Source organism: Hyperolius riggenbachi, chromosome 5 (assembly GCF_040937935.1).
Source record: "Hyperolius riggenbachi isolate aHypRig1 chromosome 5, aHypRig1.pri, whole genome shotgun sequence".
NCBI lineage: Eukaryota > Metazoa > Chordata > Amphibia > Anura > Hyperoliidae > Hyperolius > Hyperolius riggenbachi.
The window spans coordinates 177,216,321-177,229,174 of record NC_090650.1 but is presented as its reverse complement, the minus strand read 5'-3'; the positions used below and the strand labels follow the sequence as shown (position 1 = coordinate 177,229,174).

The 12,854-nt window shown below is 43.9% G+C and overlaps 1 protein-coding gene across 14 annotated transcripts in view; it reads left to right on the top strand.

The window, feature by feature from the left end:
* Positions 1–12,854, top strand: part of CTNND2 (catenin delta 2) — a 2,713,436-nt gene that overhangs the window by 235,572 nt on the left and 2,465,010 nt on the right. For 13 of the 14 annotated variants that reach the window (XR_011020838.1, XR_011020837.1, XM_068236432.1 and 10 more), the window contains one exon: positions 7,272–7,410. Coding sequence is in view for 11 of the 14 variants with exons in the window: in XM_068236432.1 (XP_068092533.1) it covers positions 7,282–7,410 (129 nt within the window). In the remaining 3 variants the exon portion in view is untranslated. Of the gene's footprint in view, positions 1–7,271; positions 7,411–12,854 lie in introns of those variants that run through there. The other variant, XM_068236440.1, reaches the window with a different exon arrangement.

Sequence of the window (12,854 nt, the reverse complement as noted above, 5' to 3'; positions counted from 1 at the left end):
TTAGCACGGAGGTCTTTCTCTATACGTGGAACCCCCCCCTCCCATTAGCAAGGGTTTTTGAAATTACAGCTGCTGGTTCCCAGACCTTAAACTTTCAGACATTTTAATCAGACAGAAGTAGCAGTCCAAGTGATGGTCTTTTGTTTTAAACCAAACTAAAAGCACAGCAAAAGGCCAACAGAGCACACCTCACAGCAGGGATGAAGTGCCTAAAGTTTTATCCTGATTTCCAATTTGACATCTGAAGAAATATCTGTGAGCAACAGTCACCCCCTTGGTCAGTTTCTTGGGTTGATCACATGGGATGTTATTCACCACAAATGTAGCAAAAATTTTACAGGTGGTTGACAGCTACACCTACTCATCCGTAGCTCAAACCATACTCTCTGGGGCAGATTTATCAACAGTGAGAGAACATCTTAGTAGTTTGCTAGAAATCATGCAGACTTGTCTCAGACATTTTAAGAAGATACAATTTCATTCTAAAGCCTGCTAAAAACTTTAAATTATGAGTGGCCAATCACTGACCAATTTTACCACCTCCATGTAGTACGAGGGTAAACAGATATTGAATTCTACGAGCAGATTGACTACATAAACCCTCATACTACATGGAGACTGTAAAATTGGTCAGTGATTGGCCAATCATAATTGAAAGTGTGTAATCAGCTTAAAACAGGAGGAGATATTTAGGAATCTCAAAATTGATGCTGTCTGTGAGTGAGGTAAGATGTATTCTGGCAACTTTAACAAAGAGAAGGGGGACTCACAATTTAATGCTAAAGTAGCAGCAGTTAGAGCACTACTTAGGGTAAGATGTAGTGGATTATGTCGATCAATCCTGATACTTCTGCTTTAATTAAAAAATATGCCTCTCCTATCTCTTAGTATAGCTGTTGGCAGGGCTTTACAAAGATGAGCTGTAAGTGACATCTTTGAAAAGGTGTAACCTAAAGATAAAGGGCCTGCCCAGCAAAATGTTGGATGGGGCCCCCTATCCTTTAATTAATTAGATCAGTGCTGTCCAACTTCGCGGGCATGGAGGGCCGTTTTTTTTCCAGGCCACATGGTGGAGGGCCGGCAGACCCCACCATCCCCACCCGGCAGATCTAGCAGTAGTTTCCACACAAAATGCAATCAGATTGAGAGCAGATTTCCCCACTAAATGCAATCAGATTGGGAGCAGATTTACCCACAAAATGCATTCAGATTGGCTGCAGATTTACCCACAAAACGCATTCAGATTGGCTGCAGATTTACCCACAAAACCCATTCAGATTGGCTGCATATTTACCCACAAAATGCATTCAGGATTGGCTGCAGATTTATCCTTTATCCCCTATCCTTTAATTAATTAGAGTGCTGTCCAACTTCGCGGGCATGGAGGGCCGGTTTTTTTCCAGGCCACATGGTGGTGGGCCGGCAGACCCCACAACCCCCCCCCCCTCCCGGAGGGGGTGTTGTATCTAGCAGCAGTTTCCCACAAAATGCAATCAGATTGGGAGCAGATTTCCCCACAAAATGCAATCAGATTGGGAGGAGATTTGCCCACAAAACGCATTCAGATTGGCTGCAGATTTACCCACAAAACGCATTCAAATTGGCTGCAGATTTTCCCACAAAATGCATTCAGCTTGGCTGCAGATTTAGGCCACATACACACATCAGACCATAGTCTTTTGAAAATGAAAGATCACAGACTAATTTTACCCCCTTCCATGTAGTATGAGAGCCATACCTTCACAGTCTTTTCTATGGAGCTGAACTCCCCATTAGAAAAAAATCTTTGCAAGATGCTGCACACGCAGATGCTGTACAGACACAAAAGATCAGTATCTGCAAAAGATCTGTTCCTGCAAAAGATCAGTTCCTGCAAGTTGCATTCATAGTCTATGAGATCTGCAGATCATCATACACACCTTGTTTAACTGACATTCATCTGCAGATCAGACAATCATCTGCAGATCTGAAAATCCATCCTGGTGGATCTGATCTGCAGATGAATGTCTGTTAAACAAGGTGTGTATGAGGATCTGCAGACATCATAGACTATGAATGCATTTTGCAGGAACAGATCTTTTGCAGGAACAGATCTTTTGCAGATACTGATCTTTTGAAAGTCTACAACATCTTTGTGTGCAACATCTTGCAAAGATTTCTGTCTGATGGGGAGTTCAGCTCCATAGAATAGACTATGGCTCTCATACTACATGGAAGGGGGTAAAATTGGTCTGTGATCTTTCATTTTCCAAAGACTATGGTCTGATGTGTGTATGAGCCTTTACCCACAAAATGCATTCAGATTGGCTGCAGATTTACCCACAAAACGCATTCAGATTGGCTGCAGATTTACCCATAAAACACATTCAGATTGGCTGCAGATTTACCCACAAAACGCATTCAGATTGGCTGCAGATTTACCCACAAAATGCCGTCAGATTGGCTGCAGATTTACCCACAAAATGCATTCAGGATTGGCTGAAGATTTACCCACAAAATGCCGTCAGATTGGCTGCAGATGTACCCACAAAATGCATTCAGGATTGCAGGGCTGTGGAGTCGGAGTCGAGGCAATTTTGGGTGCCTGGAGTCGGAGTCGGGAAAAAATGCACCGACTCTGACTCTTAATTAATTTAAACTGTAATTAAAATAGAAAATATGATAACATGTTCAATTTCTCACATAATAGTAATCATAAATAATTTATACATACAGTAATAGCTGTGCTTAGTCCACAAAAATGAAATAAACCAATCAAAATTAGTTACTTGTGCTGCTTCAATAAAGCAGTCCCCACATTTTCAAAGCCAGATATACACATCTGATTGTGACTGTATATATGATGTGTACACAGGAATCTCTTATATATATGAAATAACATCTATGCTGTAAGTATAAAGCCTGATGTGTAGCCGTGTCACTAATAGAGATGGTCAATGAGATGGAAATAATTCTGTGTTGATTCTGATTTATGCAAATGTACGCACTCTCTTTGCTCATGAAATCAAATAATTTGATATGTTGTTAAAATTTGGGTTGGTGACTATGAATTAAATGGTACCTGAGAAGGATGAAAAGAAAGTTTGATATATACCTGGGGCTTCTTCCTCTCTGCCTCTGACACAGGAGACCTGGGTTCGAATCTCGGCTCTGCCTGTTCAGTAAGCCAGCAGCTATTCAGTGGGAGACCTTAAGCAAGTCTCCCTAACACTGCTGCTGCCTATAGAGCGCGTCCTAGTGGCTGCAGCTCTGGCGCTTTGAGTCCGCCAGGAGAAAAGCGCGATATAAATGTTCTGTGTTTGTTTGTTGTTTTTTCCAGCCCCCTTCTGGCTAATCAGTCCCTCGCTGTCCACCTCCACCACCTGAATCTTCTGCTATGAGTCCTGGTAATTCTGCCAGTCAGCACAGTCCGGCCGCATGCCGCTTCCACAGCCAGAAGCGTTCTGCACCTGCCCAACAGTGCTGCGCAGGTGTAGTATGCTCCCGGCGGCGGAGTATGTGCATGCGCACTATGCCAGACTGGCTCAAGTACCCGGACTCATAGCAGAAGATCCAGGTGGCGGAGGAGGACAGCGAGGGACTGATTAGCCTGAAGGGGACTGGAGGAAGCCCCAGGTATGTATAAAACTTTAATTTCATCTGTCTCAGGTTTACTTTGTTACACAGTAGTACTATACTCTACATATGCACTCTCCACAGAGCTGCAGGGAATCCACTGAGAATGTTGTGCACATTGAACACAGAGGTGTTGTCTATCACCCATAAACCTGGTTCAGATTGTGCATGAAGAATGTGTAATAGAGGAAGAATCTCCTTATTCCCCTGCAGAGTACCTGCACATCACTCTTACATGTACCCACAGTTACATTGCCTACGGCCTGATAGATGTTCTTTGTTCCGGCCTGTACCTTTTACAAGTACTCTTACCAAGGACTAGTTTTAGTCTATGACTAAAGGGAATAAATATGGCAGTCTCCATATCCTTCTCACTTCAGTTGTCTTTTAAAATTCCTAAGCGTTGGCAGTTAAGAGACGAATTTCATGTTACATACTTTCAATCAACAAGATTGTAATATGCAAATTAGAGGAGTCGGAGTTGGAGTCGGTGGAATCCTAAACTGAGGAGTCGAAGTCGGTGGATTTTTGTACCGACTCCACAAACCTGCAGGATTGACTGCAGATTTACCCACAAAATGTATTCAGGATTGACTGCAGATTTACCCACAAAATGCATTCAGGATTGGCTGCAGATTTACCCACAAAATGCATTCAGGGTTGGCTGCAGATTTGCCCACAAAATACATTCAGGATTGGCTGCAGATTTGCCCACAAAATACATTCAGTATTGGCTGCAGATTTGCCCACAAAATGCCGTCAGATCGGCTGCTATAATGTAAATTTACAGCCCCCCTCCGCTCCCCTCCCCTCGTTCCCCCCTCCCCCCCCCCCCGTGCTGTTGCCACCTCACCACAGATCGGCAACGGGCAGGAGATAGGAACCAGCCAGACCAGCGCACGGCAGTCGCGCTGTGAATTTGAATGCAGGAAGTGACATCATTGATCCAGCATTTAAAGTCCCCCGTGCGGCTTCCCCCGTGCGGGGGGGGGGGGGAACGAGGGGAGCGGAGGGGCTGTAAATTTACATTATAGCAGCCGAGGCATGGGGGGAAAGTAAAAAGAAAGTCCCCTCAGCTCTGGGGACTCAGAGCTAACACTGCTACAGCAGGGGGGCCGCAGCAGAAGGCCTGGCGGGCCGCAGGCCGCCAGTTGGACAGCACTGAATTAGATAGTTTACTATCAGTATAGGCAAAAAGTAAAGATGCATACACACATTCAATTGGTCAATCACTGTCCAATTTTACCACCCCCATATAGTATGAGGGCCAACAGACTTTGAATACTATGAACAGAGCTGAGCTCTCATAAATAATACCTAGAAGTAGCAAAATTGGCTAATGAAAATTGTATATGTATACCAGACTTTACAGCTAAATCAATACAGCTGGTTTACAATCAGTAAAGGCACAGAGCAATACCTTATACTGTACAAACAGGAGGTAACAGATCAACACACACTGCAGCTAGGTTACTATTAGTACAGGCACAGAGTAACAGCTTATACTGTACATACTGGAGGTAGTAGAGATCAGCACACACTGCAGCTAGTTTACGATCAATACAGGCACAAAGTAACACCTTATAATACACATACTGGAGTAGTAGAGATCAGAACATGCTGCAGCTAGTTTACTATCAGTATAGGCACAGAGTAACACCTTATACTGTACATGCTGGAGGTAGCAAAGATCAGAACATGCTGCACCTAGTATACTATCAGTGCAGGCACACAGTAACACCTTATAATGTACATACTGGAGGTAGAAATAAACCACACACAGGGGTTAGAAATGAATGGCACACACTGCAGCGAGTTAACGTTAAGTATCGGTACAGAGTAACAACTAATACTGTACATACACCGCAGCTAGTTTACTATGAGTACATGCACAATGTAACAGCTTACACTGTACATATTGGAGGCAGCAGAGATCACACGCTGCTGATAGTTTACTATCAGTACAGGCAATCTAGGACATTTGATAGACTTTAACACGGATTAAAATGTGATCTCCTCTGTGAAAAGTCAGTAACATGACTATGTACTGTACTCTGTAAAGTGCTGCAGAAGACATCAGTGCTATATAAATACATATCAATAATAATATGGCATGGCAGGGCATTAGACTATGATTATGACTATGTGTACTATGTAAAGTGCTGCAGAAGATGTCAGTGCCAAACAAATACATCATAATATGGCAAGACATTAGACTATGTTAGAGATTAAAGTGTGAGCTCCTCTGAGGACAGTCAGTGGCAAAACGCACACACGCACACACACTCCTTCATCAAATACTGTCAATGTGAACCAAACTTTCAACCTTGAGTAATCATTCCCTTCTCAAAAACAGCTTTTAACAGTATAAGGCAGATTTTGCAGTGAATTAATTCAAGAGAAGGGATTAACAGTACACACACACACACATAGTGATCACACACACACAGTACACACACATCTCTCACACAGACACACACACACACACACACACACACACATCTCTCACACAGACACACACACACACCTGAGTGAGTATACTACCTCCTCCTCCCCCGACATCTCTGCAGTCTTGAAGACGCTGTCAGGTCAATTAGCTGCTGCTTCATCCTCCGTGTCCCTCGCTGGCTCTGGCTGGGAGTCTTCTGTGTTCTGCCCCTCATCAGTCTTCAGCTCTGCAGAGTTGCTCTTCTCCTGCACTCCATTCAGTGAAGTGCCAGGTGTCTGCAGCCATCTCATAGAGTTCCTGTTGGCACGCTTCTGCTCCATCCAGCAAGACCGCGCTCATTCAAACCCTGCTGGGAGGTGAAGCTTCAGAGTGGCCGCATGTCATGGAGATACAAGGAAGAAGGAGTGGAGCGGCTTGGCACCAGGCGCCGCGTACCCTGGCCACTAGCGCTGCAAGGAGGGGGAATAGAGCAGCAGCTTCATAGTAACGGATGCCGCTGCTTTGGTGTACCACATGGGCACCACGTGTCCAGAGGTTCGGGGCACAGTTGGCGGGATTCGGAGCACGTGCTCCGAATCTTTAGCCCCAACGACGTGCCTGACTACAGTTTTGCATTGATTTTGCAGTGTTCTACCAGAACGACAGGTCTATGAAATTTATGCAAAACTAGTGCCAAAGTCCATTGATTTTTGTAAGTAGTGAATTTACTCTCAAAACCAATGCAGATTACGAAACTGTGGTTAAAAAGGGAAGGAATAGGAAGAAAAAAATGGCAAAACTATTTTGTTAAATCTGCTTCAATATACTTTAGTCCTCACTCGTTGCTACCATGGCAATGCAGCTCCCACACTACAAAAGCACTGGCCCTATCCAGCTCTAGGCTCATTAGCATGTGAAAGCACTCCCACCAGTGTTGTACCTTCCCATGAGCATATGGGCTGCTGTAGTAGTAAATCCCTCAGTGGGCAGGCTACAGTCAAAATTTCCCCCAAAAAGGTCACAAGGGAGCCTGCTAATTCTCACACACAGTGTTGCTCTAAAATCTGGTTGTGATAAAGGACTTCAATTTTATGTGATAGATGACTTTGTCACACTCAATTTCACATACTGTAAATCATATTTTATTCTCTATAGAAAAATCTTTGTTTACCAATGTTGTGGACGTGTTCTACATACTAAGCTTATACTAACTTTTTTTTTCTTTTAGGTTAAAAATTATGCCGTCCCCTGATCAACCATCATGTTCAGAGAAAAATAGCTCACTAAGCCCAGTCATGAATAATTCAAATGGTGATGGTTCTGAAACAGAAACAACGTCAGCTATTCTGGCATCTGTAAAGGAACAGGTAGAAGAGATATGTTTTCTTACATTTTTAAAATTTAAAGTATCACAGATAAAATACTGTACAGTATATGTTATATGTTTGAGAATTGTGTGATACCATTTGAGTAATTGTTTTGCCACTAGGTAAGCTCATCATAAAAAAAAGAAAAGTTTTTGTTATAGTACAGTATTACATAGAACCTATGATTTTGGCTAGGTTCACAGTGGTCAGTTGCATAATGCACGTGTTATGAGTGTGAACTGCAATGGCAATGGACATGTACTTTAATACAAAGCCTGCATGTAGTGAGTTAAAATAACACAATCAGCTACAGTGGAGTATTGTGAACAGGTCCATAGAATTGTATCAGCAGTGAGTTGACATGCAGAATTATTCTGCAATGTAACTGAGTACTGTGAACTAGCCCTTTAGCTTATGCAAGACTAAATAAAAAATGTACTGTACAGATTAATGCATAACTTAAGCAAAAGTGATGTTCAGTTACAAGTTTTATATGCCCTCCTAAATATATTGTCTTGTATGCTCTAAACAGCGTTAATATAGGAACGTTTTCACCACACACCGCAATGAGTGTGCTATGGATGATAAGGAAAGTCTAGAGCAGTGCTGTCCAACTTCGCGTGCATGGAGGGCTGTTTTTTTTTTTCAGGCCACATGGTGGAGGGCCAGCAGACCCCACCAACAATACCCACCCCCCTCTCCCCTGGGGGGGGGGGGGGGGAATCTAGCAGCAGTTTCTGTATAAAAAGCAATCGGATTGGGAGCAGACTTCCCCACAAAATGCAATCAGATTGGGAGCGGATTTGCCCACAAAACGCATTCAGATTGGCTGCAGATTTACCCACAAAACGTATTCAGATTGGCTGCAGATTTACCCACAAAATGCATTCAGATTGCCTGCAGATTTACCCACAAAACGCATTCAGATTGGTTGCAAATTTACCCACAAAACGCATTCAGATTGGCTGCAGATTTACCCACAAAATGCCGTCAGATTGGCTGCAGATTTACCCACAAAACACATTCAGATTGGCTGCAGATTTACCCACAAAATGCCGTCAGATTGGCTGCAGATTTACCCACAAAATGCATTCAGGATTGCAGGGCTGTGGAGTCGGAGTCGTGGAGTCGGAGTCGAGGCAATTTTGGGTGCCTGGAGTCGGAGTCGGGAAACAATGCACCGACTCCACCGCTAATGAATTTAAACTGTAATTAAAATAGAAAATATGATAAAATGTTCTATTTCTCAGATAATAGTCATCATAAATAATTTATACATACAGTAATAGCTGTGCTTAGTCCACAAAAATGAAATAAACCAATCAAAATTAGTTACTTGTGCTGCTTCAATAAAGCAGTCCCCGTATTTTTAAAGTCAGATATACACATCTGATTGTGACTGTATATATGATGTGTACACAGGAATCTCTTATATATATGAAATAACATCTATGCTGTAAGTATAAAGCCTGATGTGTAGCCGTGCCACTAACAGAGATGGTCAATGAGATGGAAATAATTCTGTGTTGATTCTGATTTATGCAAATGTATAAATCATTTTGCTCATGAAATCAAATAATTTGATATGTTGTTAAAATTTGGGTTGGTGACTACGAATTAAATGGTACCTGAGAAGGATGAAAAGAAAAGTTTTATACATACCTGGGGCTTCTTCCAGCCCCCTTCAGGCTAATCAGTCCCTCGCTGTCCACCTCCACCACCTGGATCTTCTGCTATGAGTCCTGGTAATTCAGCGCAGTCCGGCCGCATGCCGCTTCCACAGCCAGCAGTGTTCTGCACCTGCGCAACAGTGCTGCGCAGGTGTAGTATGCTCCCGGCGGCGGAGTGTGTGCATGCGTACTACGCCAGACTGGCTCAAGTACCCGGACTCATAGCAGAAGATCCAGGTGGCGGAGGAGGACAGCGAGGGACTGATTAGCCTGAAGGGGGCTGGAGGAAGCCCCAGGTATGTATAAAACTTTAATTTCATCTGTCTCAGGTTTACTTTGTTACACAGTAGTACTATACTCTACATATGCACTCTCCACAGAGCTGCAGGGAATCCACTGAGAATGTTGTGCACATTGAACACAGAGGTGTTGTCTATCACCCATAAACCTGGTTTAGATTGTGCATGAAGAATGTGTAATAGAGGAAGAATCTCCTTATTCCCCTGCAGAGTACCTGCACATCACTCTTACATGTATCCACAGTTACATTGCCTACGGCCTGATAGATGTTCTTTGTTCCGGCCTGTACCTTTTACAAGTACTCTTACCAAGGACTAGTTTTAGTCTATGACTAAAGGGAATAAATATGGCAGTCTCCACATCCTTCTCACTTCAGTTGTCTTTTAAAATTCCTAAGCGTTGGCAGTTAAGAGACGAATTTCATGTTACATACTTTCAATCAACAAGATTGTAATATGCAAATTAGAGGAGTCGGAGTCGAGGAGTCGGAGTCGGTGGAATCCTAAACTGAGTTGGACAGCACTGGTGTAGAGGAAAAGAGTAATGTTGCCTATTGAAACTCACAGTATCATGAATAATGTTTTATTAGTATCAAATATGATTGTGAACAATCAAAAAACAATGAAAACATAAATACCTCAATATCTTTCAGGTTACTAGTGTATGCATATATCACTTTAAATCCTCAAAAGGATATCTTTGTCTTAAATGAATTATGTATCTGATGCCCTGTGTGTGTGGGGAGGTGCACATAGGCTTACTGCACCTCCAGTGGCCTGGCTTCTGTATCCGTTTTGCTGACCCAGGACTTTGGAACATGCCTTTTTACAGCTAAATGGAGATAGACACCGAACCACGGGAGGTGCGGTAAGTCTATGCACAACTCCCCACATACACACACACACGGCATCAATTACAGAATTAATTTAGGACTAGGATATCCTTTAATACTATTGCCTCTGGTCCTGTATATTAGTAATTCTATCCTGAGTAACAGAGTGTACTGTATATGAACACTGGTTCAGAATATACAGTTAAAATGCTGAGTGCTAAACACAGTGAAAAAATTATCTACCAAATAAATTGGCCAGTGAGTTAGATTAATGCATAAATCTGTGCAAAACAACAAAGTTCAATCAATGGAAAATCTTGACGCCCCTATCACCACAAAAAAATTCTTGGTGGCTGTCAAAGTCATTTAGCTCTACTTTAGTGCCATCTTTATTTTCCGCCTTGAACTCATTAACCTCTGCCACTATTTCATTGTTTCAATGTTTAGAGGCCCACATATCCGTAATACCTAAGCCTGAAAAGGATCCCCAGTCTTGTACCAATTGTACCAATTATAAACCAATCTCAAACCTCATTCTAGACGCTAAACAGACTTCTACCTTTTCTTCTGGACCACATTTGCTCAGACCAAGCAAAGGACAATGTAATGAGAACAATCAATGTACTCTGGAACATGATGACAGTATTAGAGGGGTTAAATTTATGGCCCTTTATCGTAGACATCCTACGATAAGAGGGGGCAACTTTGATAGACTTCTTTTGAGATGTGAATCCCATTGGATTTACAGTCTAGGGGCCTGTACTGCACCAGGCCAGAATGAAAGAATGAGTTATACCCATTTCCTGCCCACCTAGTTTGGTCCTGCGCCGTTGTGTGCGCTGCTGCCCGCCATGTCTGCGTACGGCTATCTCTCGCCTGTTTGGATGGGGCTGGCTACTGTAGCATTCCTCTCCCAATGCCCCTTCGTCCATTTTTACAGCTCCCTCATTGGAGCTTGCGACAATGGCAATTATTTTCACTAATAGTATTCTATATCTTATCCCGATGTAATATCGGGCATCACTTGTATTTATTAGTGGACGTTATTTTTTGCAGTCTTTATTTATATATTGTTATTTAGGGACCGTCACTTAGATGGCGGCATTGTCATTGTGGTTGTATGTGTATGGTACACGGATATGGGGCTGCACAATTGTGACTGAAAAGAGGGTGGTTCACTACTCTATACACAGGGTCACCATTACCTATGGTTTTGAATTACTGGTATGTGGTTGCCAGTGGGGGTTCACTCATTCTAACCCCATTACTTGCTCGGGACTCTGTGGGTGTTTTAATCCAGCGCTCTGCACACTATCAGTAATACCTTTTGGTATCCACCTGGTGCCCGCCCCTCTTCGTGACCAAGTGATTACCTATTTTGCATGAATGGGCGGTGTATGCTGTCTGATTGGTTAGCAGAGTAGTCAAAGGCTATTGGAACCGACGTGATGTAACCACGCCCACTTGAGAAAGCCGGAAGCCGGGGAAACGTTGGGGGAGCTGCACGCTTCCTGCATGGGACTCCATGCCGTCCCGACCTTTGCCTTGGTGCTCACTACAGGTCTGTAAAAGGGCTTACATTACATCGCTGCGCATGCCGTCCGGTCACTGGGACCGTGACTTCCACTGCTTGGACCTGTAGTTCACATCCCCATCCGCAGCTTCTTGCCTCCACTGGATATCACCGGCCTCTGGAACACATGTGGTGAGACATGTGGTCATTTTGCACGCAAAATACACTCCAGGACATGGTGAGATAAGCGCAGCATTCTTTAGATGTTATTGAAGTGGGTCTTGTATATCCTGCCACCAAGTTATTCCACTGCCACAGTTTTGATTATTGTAAAAAGTTTCTTGATTTTGTAAAATGCTGCCTGTGCTTCAGAGTTTCAGACAAAGGTGACTTGCTGATGAGTGAACTGTATGATAGGGAGGATGCTGGTAGAAAATCCTTTAAAGCAGGGGTCCCCAACCTGTGGTCCGCGGCCCACTGCTGGTCTGTGGGATGTTCGCAGTTGGGCCGCGGGACTGTCCTCTTGCCCTTCCCCCGCGGCTGCCGCTGTGTTACCTTAGCCGGCGGCCGCTTCCTATATTCCCCTCTCCTTAGTCTCCTGCCCAGCGTGTAAGTAACTCACAGCATGCTGCTGTGTGATGACGCTACAGGAAGCAGGAGAGAGAGAGCGGTTCCCATGGTAACGGCGATACACATCGCCGCTACAGGAAGCCGCGCTCTTTCCTGCTTCGTGCCTCATCAGTCAGCACACTCGGGGCGCGCTGCTGTGAATCACTTACACGCCGGGCAGGAGACTGAGGAGAGGGGAATATAGAGGAGATGGCCGACGGATAAGGTAATAGCAACTGCGGCCGCGGGGGGCACTGCCTACCCATACTGAGGCGCTATACTGGGCACTATACTAGCTATACTGGGCACTATACTAGCTATACTGGGCACTACCTACCTATACTGGGCACTATGCTAGCTATACTGGGCACTACCTACCGATACTGGGCACTATACTAGCTATACTGGGCACTTTACTAGCTATACTGGGCACTATACTATTTATACTGGGCACTATACTAGCTATACTGGGGCACTACCTACCCATACTGGGCACTATACTAGCTATACTGGGGCACTA